General features: G+C 41.3%; 1 protein-coding gene across 1 annotated transcript; it reads left to right on the top strand.

Annotated features, from left to right (window-relative positions):
• The first annotated feature begins 2,594 nt into the window (after positions 1-2,594).
• On the top strand, positions 2,595-18,428 carry ZBTB45 (zinc finger and BTB domain containing 45). Its single transcript, XM_075190168.1, has 4 exons — positions 2,595-2,831; positions 4,793-6,409; positions 10,756-12,527; positions 12,584-18,428. The coding sequence occupies exons 2-3, from the start codon at positions 4,813-4,815 to the stop codon at positions 11,007-11,009; spliced, it is 1,851 nt and encodes a 616-aa protein (XP_075046269.1). The 5' UTR covers positions 2,595-2,831; positions 4,793-4,812; the 3' UTR covers positions 11,010-12,527; positions 12,584-18,428.
• Positions 18,429-19,865: the final 1,437 nt, after the last annotated feature.

The following is a 19,865-nucleotide window of genomic DNA, read 5'->3' as shown; positions in this document are numbered from 1 at the left end:
GCACTGATGATCTTCTGGTGTGTGGGTGCAATGTATTTTTCTTAATGTATTTATGAGGAAAATCATTCTAAGGGCTAGATTTACTAAGCTGCGGGCTTGAAAAAGTGGGGATGTTGCCTATAGCAACCAATCAGATTCTAGCTGTCATTTTGTAGAAGGTACTAAATAAATGAAAGCTAGAATCTGATTGGTTGCTATAGGCAACATCCCCACTTTTTCAAACCCGCAGCTTAGTAAATCTAGCCCTAAGTCTTTTTATATTAAACAGAAGGGGTTGTCACCCTTTCCAATTAATAAAGTTTAAAAAAACAACAAAGCCCCTCCAACTATGTATAAATTCAGACGGTGCCTGATTGTGCAAATGTGTTTGTGAATGTTGTTTAAATACTGAACAGCTGCATAGTAGCGCAGTTCTGTATGCTGGATGTAATTCAAATAGTTAAAGTGGCTGACATTGCAGAACTGTATAATTGGGTTTGTACAAAGTGCCAATCGATGGAAAAGTCATGAGGGTACTGGCACAATGATGTGTTGGGTGTTGAGGAAATCAGGAATCAGGTTTTCTAGACTTCTACCATGCATAGGATCCAATAACGCCCCCCAGGGTCTTAATTGTATTGTCATATTGGTTATATGGGAAAATATTTTCTGCATGGCGCTTTAGAAGGCATCTTGGCTATATAATCCTATACAAGGCTATATGTCTATATTGACTGTTGGCATGTGAGGCTACACAGGCATATTGGCTATATACTGGCATGTGAGTCTGCATATGGCATATTGAATATCTGGGGGTAAATGTATCAAGCTAAAAGTCTTCCGGCAGGTTTAAAAAATGGAGATGTTGCCTATAGCAACCAATCAGATTCTAGCTGTCATTTTGTAGAATGTACTAAATAAATGATAGCTAGGATCTGATTGTTTTTTTCAAACCCGCCGGAAAACTCTCAGCTTGATACATTTACCCCCTGGTGACATATGAGCCTATATAGGAGTATACTTGGTAAGTTGTAAGGTTACATGGAGGTATATTGGTTATATATTGGTATAGTAAGTTTATTTTGTTTGTTTTTTTTACATGGGAGGATGTGTAAGCATTCATTTTTACAGCACAATAAATGTGTCCTTTTGGGGAGCACAGACAGCATGATAGAGAGTGAAGGGGGAGCAAAAGCAGCATGGCACAGTGTGAAGGGGTAAAAGCAGCATGGCACAGTGTGAAGGGGTAAAAGCAGCATGGCACAGTGTGAAGGGGTAAAAGCAGCATGGCACAGTGTGAAGGGGTAAAAGCAGCATGGCACAGTGTGAAGGGGTAAAAGCAGCATGGCACAGTGTGAAGGGGTAAAAGCAGCATGGCACAGTGTGAAGGGGTAAAAGCAGCATGGCACAGTGTGAAGGGGTAAAAGCAGCATGGCACAGTGTGAAGGGGTAAAAGCAGCATGGCAGAGTGTGAAGGGGGAGCAAAATTAGCATGGCAGAGTGTGAAGAGGGGCAAAAGCAGCATGGCAGAGTGTGAAGAGGGGCAAAAGCAGCATGGCACAGTGTGAAGGGGTAAAAGCAGCATGGCACAGTGTGAAGGGGGGTAAAAGCAGCATGGCAGAGTGTAAAGGGGGAGCAAAAGCAGCATGGCAGAGTGTGAAGAGGGGCTAAAGCAGCATGGCACAGTGTGAAGGGGGGTAAAAGCAGCATGGCAGAGTGTAAAGGGGGAGCAAAAGCAGCATGGCAGAGTGTGAAGAGGGGCTAAAGCAGCATGGCACAGTGTGAAGGGGTAAAAGCAGCATGGCAGAGTGTGAAGGGGTAAAAGCAGCATGGCAGAGTGTGAAGGGGGGTAAAAGCAGCATGGCACAGTGTGAAGGGGTAAAAGCAGCATGGCAGAGTGTGAAGGGGGTAAAAGCAGCATGGCAGAGTGTGAAGGGGTAAAAGCAGCATGGCAGAGTGTGAAGAGGGGCTAAAGCAGCATGGCACAGTGTGAAGGGGGTAAAACCAGCATGGCAGAGTGTGGCATAATTTAAAATGGGGGCACTACTTAAAACGGTCATTAGGGCAGAGAGCCGGTTGTTAATTTATTTGAATCCCACCACTGTATCTCTCTCTCTCTCTATATATATACACATGTATGTGTATATATATATATATATATACATATAAACATGTATATGTATATATATATATTTAAACATGTATATATATATATATATATATATATATAAATATATATATATATATAGATAAACATATATATATATATATATATATATATATATATATACATATATACACACAATAACACACGTACATATATATTCATATACCTAATCTCCACTGTATGTATAAACAGAGCTAAACATAAACATGTTAGGATGAAGATAGATTAGGAGATATATAAGATCATATGTCACCAGGCTATTTCCTGCAATTCATCAGTAAGGTTTAAAGTGGTTAAATGGAGAAGACTGAAACAAAGATTGTGCTGGCTCCCTACGTCATCCATACATCAATAATAGAGATTGTCTGTCTTTCTGTACTGTAATAATAGAACACAAGACTGTCATCCGTGTCTGTGTCGATAAAGTTATTTTGTGTCTGGCTGGAAAAAATACGGCGCATGCGCGGTGTCACTGGCTGGCTGTGCTCCTGTCTTTCCGGGGACACTCGGTATCTCCAGGGAGCGGCGGTCAGCGGGCGGAGCGGCCGCGACTAGAGACTGGCGGCGGTGTCGGGTGTTCACCAGGTCCCCCAGAGGGACCCCGGAGCCGAACGTCTGGCGTCCAGCAACATCCTGACGGGGGCCAGGAACGCGCACGCGCGGGCGCGCGCCCACGGGAGAGCCGGTGAGTGACAGATATACTCTATATATATATATATATATATATATATATGTGTGCACCCGGAGGAGGGGGTGAGGGGTAGTCCCATATACTCTGCATATATACAGTGATGCCATGTAATTATATATATATATATATATATATATAAATATATCTATATGTCTGCACCCACAGGAGGGGGTGAGGGGTAGACCCATATACTCTGCATATATACAGTGATGCCATGTAATTATATATGTGTGCACCCACAGGAAGGGGTGAGGGATAGTCCCATATACTCTGCATATATACAGTAATGCCATGTAATTATATATGTGTGCACCCACAGGAGGGGGTGAGAGGTAGACAGATATACTCTGCATATATACAGTAATGCCATGTAATTATATATAATGTGCACCCACAGGAAGGGGTGAGGGATAGTCCCATATACCCTGCATATATACAGTGATGCCATGTAATTATATATGTGTGCACCCACAGGAGAGGGTGAGGGGGTAGACAGATATACTCTGCATATATACAGTGATGCTATGTAATTATATATGTGTGCACCCACAGGAGGGGGGGTGTACATACATGTAGTAATTTGCACTGCATACATATGAGTGATACCATATAATTTCATATACATCTCTATAGCACATGCCCTTCATTACAGGATCTGTCTTCCACCCAGTTATGACATCTATACAGTGTATGTGCAGAACTCCAGTGGATGACTAGGGGTGTCTATAAAATGCCCTGTGAACTCGTATCATGCCATTTCTACATAGGACGATACATTGACGTTTAATAGAGCTTTAACGTATCATTTTATCAGTTGTGTAGTAGCTAGGTCCAATTCATTGTTTGTGTTCTCTCTGTGATATCTTTTGAAGAAAATAACATTGTATTTTTAAATTTACGATAAGGAAAATGCTTTATTATTATATTGTGCTATTTTCCTGCACCCTGCTGTTCTTCTAGAATTAGGTGGATCGTGCTCGGTTTTCGCCAGTACCAGCCCCCGTTTCTGCGTAAGCTGTCCCAATGTTTAATTGGGCTTATAAAATACAGATCACTTACTACCAAAGCACTAGACTGTCCGTTGTAGTGGGCTGGGCGGTGGAGCTAGCTCGGCACTGTCCAGCTTAGTTCAGTTCCGGAGCCTTGATTTGAGTGATTTTCATATTAAACACACTCCCTTTTAAGGATTTGTCCATACGGAAAGTAGGGGACGGGTTAAAAAATAGTTTGTCAGGGTGAACACATTTCTTTATTATAAAAGAATCCACGTGCAATTTTTTGTAAGAATGTAGTCATCAGTGACATATAACAGGATAATCAGCTGCCTGCTTTGTGTTTAGTTTTGTATATTCTTCCCACCTGGTGTAGTGTTTGCATTAAACATTAAGTTTAACCTGCCAAATTGAGAATGTTTGCTCTCGTAAAGTATGAACAATACTGTTATATAAAAACATAGCGTGGTGTGCATATCCTGGTGAAAACGAGGTGGCTAGATGGTAAATGCACTGTGCATTGTGGGTGCAATTGGCCAGCCTATTTCATAGCCTCCAATTGACCAATAATTCCACGTGTACATGGTCCAAATATAATTTAATGTACTTTTCTTTGTTGGACCGTGAAACCTACAATATAAATTGTGATCAAAATCAGCAATTTCAGACTGCAGTATTCTTCAGTAGACTGCTAGGATGCCTAGCGTGCATAGGGAAAGTATCCCCTTTATTCACAACTTTATCTCAAATATCATCAGGTCTGATATTTATACACTTGTGAGTGTTAGTATCTTTATATTTTATTTTTATTGACTATTTTATTGTTTGACTTGATGTCTGTGACCTCTGAGTGTTATTTTCCGTCACTGATGCTGTAAATTTTCTGGCAATGTTATCGACTGCTTATTAACGTCAGAATTTTTTTGATTGTTGAAATAATGCATTTTTTTCCCCCCAATCTAGCCAACCACATACCTGGAAAGATGACGAATGCGGTTCATTACATCCACCTGCAGAACTTCAGTAAGTCTCTGCTAGAGACTCTTAATGCTCAACGTCTGGGTGGGCATTTTTGTGACGTCACCGTGCACATCCATGATGCAACACTGCGGGCTCATCGTTGCGTGCTGGCCGCTGGGAGTCCCTTTTTCCATGACAAGCTTCTCCTGGGTTACTCGGAGATAGAGGTTCCACCAGTGGTACCCACTCAGGTGGTACAGCAATTGGTGGAGTTCATGTACAGTGGCTCGCTGGTTGTTGCTCAATCTGAGGCTCTGCAGATCTTGACTGCTGCCAGTATTCTGCAGATAAAAACAGTTATTGATGAATGCACACAGATCATATCTCAGAGTCGGGCAAACAAGCCGGTGTCCATTGCTGGAGCAATGGCATCTTGTGGACCACAGAGCCGATCTTCCATGAACAAAATCCAAGAGCAATCTAACAAGGAACCCAGCTGCCCCCCAGCAATAGGGATTAGAGATTCCAATTGTTCTTTACAGCCTTCCTTAAGGTCCAACGAGATGGAGATCATCTCCCAGATGGGCACAGTGGGCGAAGCTCCCAAGTTACTGTGCGCATCTGAAGTGCGATACAAGCTAAGAGACATGCTCTCGTCGCAACTGAGACAGATGCCGGAGGCCAGGGAGATAGCCATGTCTGAGGTTGAGCACGTGTCAGATGGTGAAAGCATATCAACCGCTTACTTGCCGCAAGCAGAGGCTCCGCAGAGCTGTCACAGTCGCAAACAGCGCCAACCGGTACGTCTCCAGCTCTCTGATTCCATGCCCGTCATAATTAAAGATGAGGATGAGGACGACGATGATGAAGAGGAGGAGATTGAAGAGAGTAATATCAAAGAAGATCCGGATGATGACAAGGCAGCTGTGTTCAGTGAGTGTAGTGGAGTTTTTCCCAGTTGTGGAGAAAACGAGAAGGTCAGAAGTCCAGATGATAAAGTCCGTAATGCCGAAAGTGTGGTCAAAGACCCTAGCCAGATGGAGTTTACCTCAGAGGGGCCAGACTTCTTTTCCAATCAGGATGTATTTTCAGAATCATTTATACCTCCTTGGCAAAACGAAGAAAACCTTTCAGAAGGAGCTAGAGAGACTTCAATGGAAAGCGCAGAGAAGTTCCGGCCAGACTGTAGTTTAGACGGCTCGAGCCTTAGAAACTTGGCTGTAGTCGCTAGCACGGATTTCAAGTCTAGCCCACCTTTTAACGCACGGAGTGCAGAATCAAGGGGGCTGCCATTTTTGGCGTCTGTCGTTCCCAGAGACGTTAAGAATCCATCCGTGTCAGCTGCTGTGGCTACCAGCTCCTCGAGCATCTTTCAGTTCCACCTGATGCATCCTAACCAGAGTCAGTCCGGAGTCACTCAGAGCTTCTTCAGCGTCCAACAAGACGGCACCAGCAATATTGTGCAAATGAACGCAAATATGATCCCTGGAAATATACAGAACGACCTGTCCCTGCGCCCTGGACCCTCGCGTAACCCAGAGCCCTCCTATGTATGTAGTCACTGCCAGAAGACGTTCAGTTCTCGGAAGAACTATACCAAACACATGTTCATCCATTCAGGTAAGCTCTCCATTGCTGATATTTTGAATATAAGGAATTGTCCACCTTTAATGAGGTGGGACCCACATGTATGCTGCAGACTGTACGTAGCTCCAAAAACCTGCAATGGCCTACTGAGTGACTTGGCACACAATCACCAACTCCATGACGGCCATTAAGCTACTGTACTACATTACCGATATGCAGTGAGGGCAGCCAAATTAAAGCCGAATTAGGATCTGCATAATAGCTATCCACGTGCAACAGTAGCTTCACTCCCGTGTTCAGTAGGTGAGGTGGGCAGACCTACACCCCGTTCTCCATGTGTTGCTAGTCATTACATCTCTTTAGAAAGACTAGTTTGTGTTGTATTCGGGGGGGATTGAAGGTGCTCACTTTTGAATTTAACTTGTGTCTGTGATTTTCATTGCTATCTTTATCTGAGTCGATCAGTTTTCCATTCTTTTTAGACCTTCTTATTTAGGAGATGGTTTAAATTCCAGCTTACAACTAAAATAGCATAAGAGAGGGGCTGCCATAGATAGCATTACAGAGGGAGTTATTATTACGCTGATTAACTTGGTGTCTGAGTAGTGTCTTTCAATGGTGATTTGTGGGTAACTTGACTCTTCTTTAAATACTACATGGATGCGATCTACAATACAATGTAATGAGATAGTTTGCTATACAACTGCTAAAATATGTTAGCTGCTTATATCTTATATATATCCTATATAAATACATACAAGGAGAGCATGCAAATAGTGCATAAGCATAATGGTCTTATATTAAATTAATGAATTCCAGGTTTAAGTGATAGGGTAATTGCCGGGACTTCTGTGATGGGCAATACTCCCAAGAGCCGAACTAAAAATGAGTATGTACAAAATACTCAGGCTTACCTGGATGAGTACCGTGTAACAGTATAGTCATCTGATTCCTATCATGCAGTGGTTGCATGCCAACCAAAGCCCTTCGCATCAAGAGCTGACCTGGATGCGGTATCCAGGAGGGAGGGTAGAGAGGAGGATAGAGGCCACACTACACGTTTTGTTCTACAACTTTATTAGAGTTATGACTTCCCACCTTGCACTAAATATATTTCAATAGCTGCCAAAATGATTTCACCTTTTTACTGCTGATTGGGGAAATCCTAATAGGGACACATTATGAATAATTAATTTAGCAATCATAAATTGCTAAACTTAGCAATCACAGTATACTTCTAATAAGACAATCAATCTTATTCAGAATTTTTTCAGTGATTTTGAAATGTACAGAAATGCAAACATGATCTTGTGTATTTTAAAATATATTGCAGTATTTCCCATCATAAGACTTGTTCCTCTGGTCTCCTTATAAGATAAGAGACCAGTTGTTAGAGTTGAATCTCCTCTTTGCACAAGTTACATGACTAAAGCAAGCCACACATGCTATTGCAACTATTCAAAGTTTGTGTGCCCTTTAAACAATCACGATGCCAGATAACTATGTTCTATCGACATCGGTAGGATTATTACCAGGCATGGTATAGTCTGTAGGCATGCTGCAATGAAGTGATCAAGACCATCGAGCCAACAGATGAATGCCCAGATTTTGTCTGATGGGGCAAATAAATGTTGATCCGTTTACTCGGATTGAGCCACGGGATTTGCCCATGTGTGGCCCTTAAAGTGCTGCTACCTAGATCCGAACTTAAAATGTCCCGAGACCTAACAGAATTCTGATCCTGTCATTCCAAATAATAAAAATGTTATAATCCAGCTTACACCATCATTGGCACCAGTAAACAGGTGTATAGTATATATTATTATTACTATTTATTTATATAGTGTCACATATTCCGCAGCGTTGTACAGAGAACTCGCTCACATCAGTCCCTGACCCATTGTGGCTTACAGTCTAAATTCCCTAATATACACACAGACTAGGGTCAATTTGTTAGCAGCCAATTAACCTACCAGTATGCTTTTGGAGTGTGAGAGGAAACAGGAGCACCCGGAGAAAACCCATGCAAACACGGGGAGAACATTTAAACTATATAGATTTATTTTCTTTCATGTATTTGATCTCTTGAAAAATTTGACACGCTAACTCTGGAAAACAGTTTTCATGTCTTAGAAAGGGGTGTCTGGACCACTAATGCAGTCTTATTGTCCTTATGGACCTATTAATGTCTTTAAAGCCTATAAAGTGTATTTCCTCCTCAATAACTTAAAATTATCATCCTGTTGCCTACTAACTAGTGACATCACTGAGGTGTGTGTCATATTAAATGTAATATTACATTAGAAGGCATTTGGGAACTATACATTGAGTTCTGGTGGTTGTAATAGAAGCTTAAGTGCTGTCGATGCAGCGCTGAATGCTGCCACTAGAGGTCCCTTTTGCTGACTACTGTTGTTAGATCTTTATTGCAAGTGTTATTAGACAAAACATTAACCTTCCCAAACAAAAACACATCTTATTTTGTCAACAACCATATACACCCTCTGCTTGGGCCAACATTTAATTTATTTGCAAACACTGGACTATTTAAATGTGCTTTGAAAATATACAGTGCTTTGTTTGTTTAGTTTGAATGGAATTGTTGTCCTAACTGGTTCTTTAAGACAATGAGTCATCAAAAATAGATGTGTTCAACATCTTATCGAAGATCTGTTCAGGTCTGCTCCATAAACTGGCACATGTATATTTATATTACTGTTTACACATGTATTATATATCATTGCACATGAAACTCTTTCTGCACTTTAGGACATAGTGACCCTTTGGCTTGAGACTCAACCTGACATTGCTTCTGGTAATCTTTTTATTTAGTACAAACTTTACCTTTAAAAATATATAATTGGGGTTATCTAAACAGGTGCCAGCAGGACTTATAAAGTAATGAACATTTTTGTTCATTGTTGATCATAAATTGCTTAGCAAGAATAAACATCCCTGTTCTGTCCACTATTCTTTAAACAGGGAGGTAATGCCTTCGCTCCAGAGCTAGTAAAATAGTGGTAATGAATTCTCTCCAATAAAGCTTAGACCGGGAGGATTTATGTGTTAAATTCTTGGAGAGCATATAAATATTTCCTCGGAATGTTCAGAAGTCGCTCTCCAGAATATCTGACTATAGGAGCTGCAGCCAACCTTTAAAATGTTATGTTCTAATAAAACAATTTGTGGCGGAGATAGATATTTGTGTATGTGCATATATAATGTGTGTGTGTGTGTGTGTGTGTGTGTGTGTGTGTTTTTATTTAAGGACCTAAATAAGCCAATTTGAAATAAAAAAAGAAATATTTTCTGCACTTCTAACCTATCGGGTTAACACAGAGATTCTTATTGCTATCTTGGCCAAGTCCGTAAGCTCCCCCACCAGGGACAAGGTAATATCTGTTTGGGGGAGACCTAAGATTGACCTATACTCTAAGTCTGCAGTAAGAGGTATTTATAAAACTAACAAAACATAGTCCTGGGTTCTAAAACAAACAGTATATAAATCACTATGTGTCAGCAATATAGCTATATTGTGCACAAAATCTGCTTCTGTATATGCTGTCCCACAGTGATTTATATATTGTTTGTTTTAGAACAGGACTATCATTTGTTTTCACATACACAGTGGTCTTACGTGTCCTCGCAGCACTTTGTGAAATGATTTTATTCGCTTGATTTTTAGTAATTTAAAGGGCGCACCTTGGTTTCACTGATGTCCTATATGTTTGAATATTTTAAGATGCCTTTATTTTTATTTGTGTACAGAGACCTTTTACAGCCAGAATAGAATAGGAATTCTCTCTGAATTTGGCCAGAGAAGGAACGATCATTGCCCAAATAAATAGAACAGGAGGGAAAATCAGAGATTTGAGACTATTATGTGACATCTGTATAGGTCTAGGTAGGAAATGTTATAGGGGATAATACTGTAGCAGTAAAACTCAGTATATTTTATATCACAAGGCTTTCCATGACCATATAAAGGCACGTTACACGGTCCTTGTGCTTATATATGGACCACTGAACACCGAGGTGGCTTCTACTATCCTTCTATTTCACTGTAAGAGTTGAATTATTCATTATTTTATTTCTGTTTTATGTGTTTAGTAGTTTTTGAGAAAAAGGAGCAAATATTTTAGCCTTTTTATCATTTTATTAAATTATTTTGGTGGTATTCATATTTGTTTCATTGTGCTTTTTTTTTATGGAAGAGACCTCTGGTGCAGGAAAAGCTTTGTATGTATGCGTGAAGCTTATTGTTTTTCTGCCACCAGTTCTTATAAAGTGAGGTTTTGAAAGTCAGCCGTCATGTATTGTTGCCGGTCTTTCTGCCGCTCATGTATCACAATGTCCCCCCCCCTTTTGTCTCCTTCCAGGTGAGAAGCCTCATCAGTGCAGCATCTGCTGGAGATCCTTCTCCTTACGAGATTACCTTCTCAAACACATGGTGACCCACACCGGGGTGCGTGCTTTCCAGTGCTCCATCTGCTGCAAGCGCTTCACCCAGAAGAGCTCGCTCAACGTTCACATGCGCACGCACCGGCCCGAGCGCTTCCAGTGCTGCTTCTGCAATAAGTACTTTTCCCACCGCACTCTCCTGGAGAGACACATCGCCACTCACACCGCTTGATCTGGGATCCCCACCTCTGGCCCCAGCCTACTAGGTGTATAAATGCCCTGTCGTGTAGGGCATCTCGCCACCTTGCTGCCCATTGGATGGAGTAATAGCGAGGGGCGGAACACAACGATAGCGCCAAGTTGTGTTCATTTGTACATTTTGTTCTGAAGAATCTTCGTTTCGGGGATTCTCGATATTTTGAAGTACAAAGCACTTATCGCATGGTATCCAAAGGTGACTTAATCTAATGAAGGTGATGATCCCACAGTCTGTTGTACAGTGTGGCTACGTCCGTTCCGTATTTCAAGTAATATCACGTAGTGGCCAATCATAGTGTGCATATATAGGGCTGCTGAGTGTGCAGACAGTACTGACCTGTACGCCTAATGAAATATCGCTCAACCTCCCGTGGATCCACATTCCATTGCAAGCATAGGGTTTATGTCATTGTAGGGACAAGCATCGTTAGGAAACGCTGGATATGATGAGTGTCCAGGAATTTCTGTTCCCTGGCGGAACATCAATTCAGTTTTTTCATGTCCAATTTGGGACCCGTGTTCTGGTTGCTAGAACAGTATTGTGACTATGTCTACTTTTAATTATCAGTATGGAAAAAATGGTGAGTGTTACTCTTTCCCTTATTAATTTGGGGATTAGGACGTCCTGAGAATAGGCGTTAAAATGATGTGAAATGTGGGCACATCGTGGACCACACTCTTTCTACTATCCTAAACCTTGCCATTTACATCTATCAAACATGCACAATATTACACTTGTAGCATTTGTGTGAATAGAATGGCGAGCTGGTTGATATTTTCACATAGTACATGAGATTACTATTTGAGGAGTGATGACCAGATTATTCATTTATGTTTTATAGTATCTGCGTGTGCAAAAACAAAAAAATCCAATATTCTCTTGCTATTTGTGAATAGTCTATTTAACCCTCTTATATGTTTGTATTTATGAACGTGTGTGGCCTGTTGTCAAGAGTGTGTTATATACTCGTGTATCGTTATAATCCTGTAATCTGCTTTTAAGGATGTTGCATTTGAATGTATTTATAACTGAGTAAGAATTGGTTTTATATATGCACCGATCGTTTTTTATTTTGTTAATTATTGAGGACACCAAAAAAAAAAACCCATAGCATTTTTATTTACTACCCAACAAATTAAAAATGGGGCTTTCCATAAAACCGTCACCCGCCTGGACAATTTATGAAGCGTAATATTTGCGCTATTCGTTTGCCGAATGTTACAATTCAAATTATTACATCTCTCCGTTTTAGTTAATGTAGATATTCCCAAATCTCAAATTTCAATCAACAAGTTCAATTTTCTAGTTTGGTTCTAAAGTGTAAAAATCCCAAATATTATGATTTCATGTTACATTAACGTTGCCTTGGTTTTTAAGGCTGCCCTGATGTTATGTCATTTGAACTGACCATCCCCTAGACAGAGGTTGCTGCCTCTTTGTGGGCTGAACCAGTACTCGCGAGAATTCCACCCGTCAATGCACTAGGAACCTGTGACGTCACTGAGATGACGTCACTGAGATGACGTCACTGAGATGACGTCACTGAGATGACGTCACTGAGATGACGTCACTGAGATGACGTCCACTGGTTTGCTCGCGGTTACAGCAACAGATACAAATTGAACCATACTGCTGCGGAGGCCTTAGCAATGTAAATAAAAACAAGATAGAAAGATTATGGCTCTCCAGCACAATCTGGTAACCCCCCCCCCCCCCTCCTTTATAATGTACACCGATCAGCCACAACAGTAAAACCACTGACAAGTTGATGTTTTGGAAGCAGGAAAAATGGGCAAGTGAAAGGATCTGAGCGACTTTTGCAAGGGCAAAATTGTGAGGGCGAGACGACTGGGTCAAAGAGTCTCCAAGACGACAGGTCTCCCGGTATGCAGTGGTCATTACCTACCGAAAGTGGTCCAAGGAAGGACGTGGCATCAGGGCCATGGCTTATTGATGTCCGCGGGGAGCGAAGACTAGCCCGTCTGGTCCAATCGCACAGAACAGCTACTGCAGCACAAATTGCTGAAAAAGTTAATGCACTGTCAGAAAATTGTAGACCGCTGCTGAAAGCGACTGCAATGGGCAGGTGAACTCCAGAACTAGACCATGGAGCAATAGAAGAAGGTGGCCTGGTCTGATGAGTCATGTTCTCTTTTACATCAAGTGGACGGCCGGGTGCGTGTGTGTAGTTTACCAGGGGAAGAGATGACACCAGGATGCACTATGGGAAGAAGGCAGCTGGCGGAGGCAGTGTGATACTCTCTGGGCAATGTTCTGCTGGGAAACCTTGGGTCCTGGCATTCATGTGGATGTTACTTTGACACGTACCACCTACCTAAACATTGCTGCAGACCAAGTACACCCCTTCATGTCAACAGTATTCCCTGATGGCAGCGGCCTCTTTCAGCAGGATAATGCGCCCTGACACACTGCAAAAATTGTTCAGGAATGGTTTGAGTAACGTGACAGAGTTCAAGGTGTTGACTTGGCCTCCAAATTCCTCAGATCTCCATTCACTTGAGCATCTGTGGGATGTGCTGGAAAAACAAGTCCGAGCCATGGAGGCCCCACCTGGCAACTTACAGGACTTAAAGTATCTGCTGCTGACGTCTTGGTGCCACAGGACACCTCCAGAGGTCTTGTGGAGTCCATGACGGGTCAGAGCTGTTTTGGTGGCACAAGGGGGACCTACACAATATTAGGCAGGTGGTTTTAATGCTGTTGCTGATCAGTGTATATAAAGTGAATGCCCCCCTCACTTTGTGCTATGTATAGAAGATGTGGATGCAGCAAGCCATCTAATCACTTGTTTTTGCACTACATCCAGTATTAATGCTAGATTTCTGATATGTAACAGTAGGGGGAGGAGAAGGGTGTCTTAGTCTACACGCGTGCTGTATGTTAGCACCAGAGTACCCCCACCCTGTGATGACACGCTAATCTCCAGTCATACTCCGTATTTATTTCAGTCTAAATATATTTCTGCATGTGTGATACTATTTTATAATTCACAAGTCACGCTAATATATGTATAAACTCTCGTGTATGATGTCTGTATAAAGGATAAGTTCTGATGTCATCGCTTATAATCAGTGTGTTCCGAGACATCACTTCAGTGTTTGTTAGGAGAACTTGTGTATTATATGGACTGGCACACCCCCTACTGTAAATCAGAGCGGATATTGGAAGTGACCTCGGAGACCTGCTTAAAAGTTTGTGGCCTGTTTTTTGTTTGTTTTTTTTAATATGAATTTGGGACTCCTATGATATCCTTATGATTTACAGGAGAGGAGATATGTACTATAATCACTGCATTCAAGAGCTTTCTATGGAATCTGTTCTATGTTTATATTGATATCAAGGCAATAAAAAAAAAGCTTAATGTTTTGGCGTAAGTGGCCTTTTAGCCTTTTTTTTGTTTTATGCTCCCTCCACCTCCCAATTCCCATTACTTTCCACCGAACTCGCTGTTCTAGATTGTTGTAGACGGTCAGATATGGTTTATTTTTCTTGGTGCTTCTGTAGGTGAAATACTTATATAAGCAATAAGGACTCATGCCTTAAGCGATTGTGATTTTGGCCGGTAAGCACAGGGGGGGGGGGGGGGGGGGATAAGTGGTCTCTGCGGCGGAACGGGTTCACATGACACATAAATCTATTACAAAATGAACATATGACCATGGACAGGAAAACTTAGGACGTTGTCCGCTTTCCTGCGTCCGTATCCCGCCATCCGGTTTGTTTAGCAGCCGGTGTACATTGTCAGCCTGTTCCTTTATAGAGAGTGTCCTCCTGCCTACTTGTATCTGTCATTATACTATACGTAGCATGGGTGAATGGAGAGACGTGAATGTGTACACAGTAGTCGCAGCAAAGTCTTCCTGCCACAACTAAAATAGTATTACTGCATTGGAGTAAGCTTGGGCAGCATAATGTTGCTTAACCACTTCATGATTGGATGACGGATCACTTTCACATCTTAGTAATGTGTCTGTTCCACTGGGAATAAGCTCTTATCTCTTAGAACTCTGTATGTAGATTCTAACAAGTAGGGCTTCCTTTTGGTAGCAAAGTGGAGTAAATAAAATCAGAAAATGACTTTTTTTTTTTTTTTTTTACATAATCCCAACCCCTTATGTTATTTATACCCCTAAATAGTACTAATAGTACTAGTACTAACCTTAATATTCATACCAAAATGTAATAAGCTAGTTCTCCCTTAAGTTTAAGGAGACCAAATATGTTAACTTTATTTTGTCTTGCTATGGAAAGCCCTTTAGAATTAGAGGAAAGACTGTCAGATCTCCTCTCCGCCCGAACGCTGTTAAATCCAGTGTTCTATAGATCTATGCCAGCGATAAGCTGGTTCAAGCGGACCCGTCGCCAACAGTGAAAGTCGCCATTTTGGGAAAGCGGCCTACAAATTCACTAGCTACTAGTGACCTGACTGTATTTGGGGCACTTTGTACCTCGTGTCTCAGTGACCTCTTTAGTTCCTAGTGAATTCAGGCTGCATATTGATTCAGACCACAAAACAGCCGCCTCTATTGTGTTTATATTGACTAAACACCGCCAAAGTCACCTATTAACTTTGCTAAGCCAATAATGGCTCCTGTGATTTACCATATTTCCCGTGCACATATAAATACTCACAGAATATTGTAGTGTTTTCTTAGAATAAAGTTAATGTGTGTTGCATGTTAGTTTTGTTTTTATAAAAAAAAAAGTTGGGAGAAAAAAGTATTGTCAATATTAAGGTTCAATGTTTTCCTTAACCAATCTAGCGATGGAGGGTAACTACACAAGGGAAAGTCACTGTAGTCCTATTCAAGGGCCCGGTCAGGCGTGTCAGAATGCTGAGCAGGAAACCGTGACCGGATTAAACGAGGATCCGCTCAGAGTAACATTACATGTGGGTAGCGCGGTGGCACAGATATAAACTGCTTCCAGATCAGGACGCTGTGTGGAGTTTGTATGTTCTTCTCGTGTTCTCATGGGTTACTGATGTGAATGATTAAACATTTTCATACGTCGCAGCAATGTGTGAATCGCAGCGTTCTAAACCGCCTATCTGGCGCTGCCCTTAGTGTACGACGTCTCCTGCTCGTTGTTGCTGGCTGTGAACAATGGTCTAATGTTTGTTGACCGTAACGGAGACACAGTGCCGCACACATGTGAATTCAGTCTACAGGCGAGGAAACTTGTCGAAATGTAAAGCGTTGTGTAAACTAAAATACAAACACTTTAGTGTTATTTAGCAATAGTATTATATATTCATTCTATAGCTCTTTCATGAAACAACACTACGTATAATCGGATATCACTTTAAGGGCTGCTTTTATTTAAGTCACTTTAACCTGAAGATATTTTTTGTTTAAAGGGGTTCTCCTCACCTGCCCCTTATAGAGCTGTTTGCTTCCTTCACCTACATTACCCGTAATTACCATTGCTGCCCACTCTGTACAGAGTCCAGCCACTGTTTTCCCCTTCATGCGGACTTGTGCTTTGAGAGAATTTTCTAATGCCACCTTCCAAACGGATCACCAAAACACTTCCGGCATCGGATGAATTACCCCGTTTTCACCCACATCAGTGGCTGTGTATTATCTGGGCAGGCATACTACACAATTTTCCAGCAGTTTGGTCTAACCGGCAGTTTACAAGATCACCCGTGTGAAGTCCTGATGGTTACAGGCCTCATTCTGGTGTTCACAATACTATCGCAGCGGATTGTCCGCATTTTGTTCTATTTGGAATTCGGCGTGTGCAGATTCTCTCCTTGGGCCACAAGCTCCACTATAATATAATGACAAAGTTTTGGGTAGGAGAAGAGATTACTACGATACAGAAATACAAATTGTAGCTTCATAATACACAGTAGTCTCTAGGAACACTAACTCTAAACTACAAGCTCTTGCCATTTGCAGAAATTGTGTTTGGGGGGTATCTTTAATAGACTTGCTTACAGTTTGCTGTGCATTGGAGAGAAAACATCCACAGCAATTAAACCTTGTATTTAAATATATTTAGCCTTGGCATGACTTTCACTGTCCTAAACAAACAGGGTATCTCTTCAGAACCTAAATATGCTTGTAATACAGGAAATCTGCTTGTAGTGAGTTAGACGTGCTCTTGCATGTATTTATCATATAAGGAAAGTTTCAAAATGTGTTTATAAATGGGATCAAGCTGCCTTTAGCTGCTCAGTACAGCTCTCTGCCTTAGCTGGGGCTCCCAGAATTATGGAATTCCGGGACACCCGTGTCACCTGAAATTTGCTCATGCTATTAAAGCCGTTTCATGCTTCCAGCTGGGTACCCAATGAAGTAAATTAGCCATGAAGCTAAATCCCCCCTTATCTGTTTATTTGGATGCACCAGGATTCTGAAATTTTAAGTCAAAGATTGTGCATGGGTGGTGGGAGCCAGTGGTGGGAAAACGCATGGCCTCAGCCAAGCTGCTGTGGAACTACAAGTACCAGTGTTCTCTGCCAGCCTTTGTGCATAGGCAAAACCTAATTTCATGTCTAGGAGTGTAGTTTCCCTTTTATAAGCATCTCAAGCGCCTTCGACACTAACGTGGCATCATGAAAGCTGACCGTTCATCAATGGTCTATATGTACCCTGTTGGGAGGAAAGTGCAGTATATAAGTGAAAAATAGTATTGTTAGTGAGACACGTGCGTAGTAATGCAGTTGAACTGCTAAGTTTATAATAATTTTATTTAAAGAGCAATCATCCTTCTCTGCAGCAGCGCCACCTGCAGGTTTGGTGAAGGTATTGTCTGATAAGTAATTGTTTTTAAGTTTCAAAAATTGACTGACTTCTAGTGATGGGTGGCATTAAGCTTGTTCCCCTCATACGCTCTTAAGATATTTTCCACTTTCCGACGGCTTTAATTTATTGCTTTCTAATTTTTCCTAAATACATAGTAGCTTTATGTTCCTGGTTTCTGTTTTCTGTTTATTCATTGTTTGCGCTTGGACACCACAACAGAACTGCGTTGTTGATACAATTGTTACCAATGTGCAGAGCTAAGCCGTTTTCACATCCATGAAAATAAACCAGACTGTGTACAGCCCAATAGATTAAAGTCGTCTGCAGGTGAGGAAACCACTTTTAAAGTACAATGTATCTGGCATATAGCTGAATGTGTAGTAATGGTGTTACATTTCGAAAGATGACTCTGAGCATTTCATCTTGTTTAGTGCTTAAAAGCAAATGATCATTTAGTGTGAAACGTAGCAGTTTAATAATATGTATTATTGGGTTCTGCTATCGCTTATAATGACCGGAGGTTGTGCAGGTACATGGGACTAGTAGTTACTTGTTCTGTCTGTTCTCCATTTTATGTTCATTATACACAACGTGAAATAAAATTGTTTTATTATGATCTGTGTTCGTGTTCATTTACTGAGTTTATGACGCTGTACTCTGTTATCAGTATTTCAGTAGCATGTCAAACCCACCATCTGCCCAGAATGCGGAATATCTAAAAGTTGGTCCAATGTGAAGACATCTTGTAACGTTCATAGGGATGTTTTTAAATGTTCCCATACCTAGACAGAACCTTGAGTTATTTTATCATTGTGCTTCTATTCAGCTGAGAGCAATCTATTGTTATCTGTTATCGGCCAATTCAGTCAGGCTGGAGTGGTTAGAGATGTGGGGCCTGTTCATCAAGGAACGCCAAGTGAACGCAATTTGCTTTTTCATTAAACGGACGGAGATTGCAAGCTCTAACCGCCTGTATTCAATATTCAAGTACAAGTGGATCTCGGGGAAACGTTTCCATTTTTGAATATGGGTAGAAGTTCGCTTTGACTCTACGTTACTTGCTGTTTGCAGACAAACACAAAGCAGGATACGCACTATGTATGTGTGCAATATAAGGTACAACTAACGTACCTTAGAGATGCCCAGAGCTTTTATTGGACAATGGTGCATGCCCTTTCTGTACATTGCCTACGTGCACCCACCCCTGTTATGCCCTTCAAAGCATAGGCTGTCGGAAGTGTCGTATGCATTCAAACTTGAATTGCATGCCCTTGCATTCATTGGTGTATAGTCCATTTCAGAGCATTTTAATGCAAAACATGGGACTTACGCTGCTTAATGAATAAAGCCTGTGATGTCTGGTTTGAATAGGAAAAACAAGGTAGATGTTAATGGTTGGGTATATATTATATAAGGCAAATTGTATTTTATTCACCTCTCCCAGAGTTTCTCATTAGAAAATCTCGATTTAAGGGAACATTGAGCCTAGGAATAATACAAAAAAAATGCTGCTCTATGAAGAATGTAAACTTGTTTAGAATTCATGTTCTACTGCATTTAGTTCCCAATTAGCTGCCACATACAGGATGCACCTACGGGGCTGGGAGTTTGTCTCATGCACAGCAATGCTAATGAATGCTGCAAGATAGCAGTGTGACTGCGCCACATCAATGCAAGTAAAGGTGCTCATTGGGGGGAGCTCCACAGGAGACTACAAACTACAGGAGAGGACAGCAAAAAGTAGACAAACCCCCCCAAATAAAGTACTTGATTTAAAAGAAAGAGAAAAAGAAAAAAAAAAGTATACCAGTCCAGTAGTTTATTTGGAAAGAATCACTTAAAAACTTTTTTTAAAAATAATGTTAGATTATTTTAAGTAACCCCCCCCAGTTCCTTTAGGGCAAATAGGGGGAAGTGTATCCCACGTTGTTACCTGGAGCCAAGTGCTGGAGTGAAGGAGGTTTTCATCAAGTGCTCTTGTTTTGTCCAGCGGTATAAGTCCTGCTTTTTTCCTGTATATATCCAGTGTAGTCTGCATCGCTGTTTTTATGTC

The sequence above is a fragment of the Mixophyes fleayi genome, chromosome 11 (genome assembly GCF_038048845.1).
Source record: "Mixophyes fleayi isolate aMixFle1 chromosome 11, aMixFle1.hap1, whole genome shotgun sequence".
NCBI lineage: Eukaryota > Metazoa > Chordata > Amphibia > Anura > Limnodynastidae > Mixophyes > Mixophyes fleayi.
The sequence above is the reverse complement of the archived record's forward strand: the minus strand, read 5'-3'. Positions and strand labels throughout refer to the sequence as shown.

Bases quoted from the DNA above. Each gene is read 5' to 3' on its own strand.
- ZBTB45 (XM_075190168.1), top strand. From the start codon at position 4,813: ATGACGAATGCGGTTCATTACATCCACCTGCAGAACTTCAGTAAGTCT. The intron at 6,410-10,755 runs GTAAGCTCTCCA...GTCTCCTTCCAG, and splicing joins ACACATGTTCATCCATTCAG to GTGAGAAGCCTCATCAGTGC.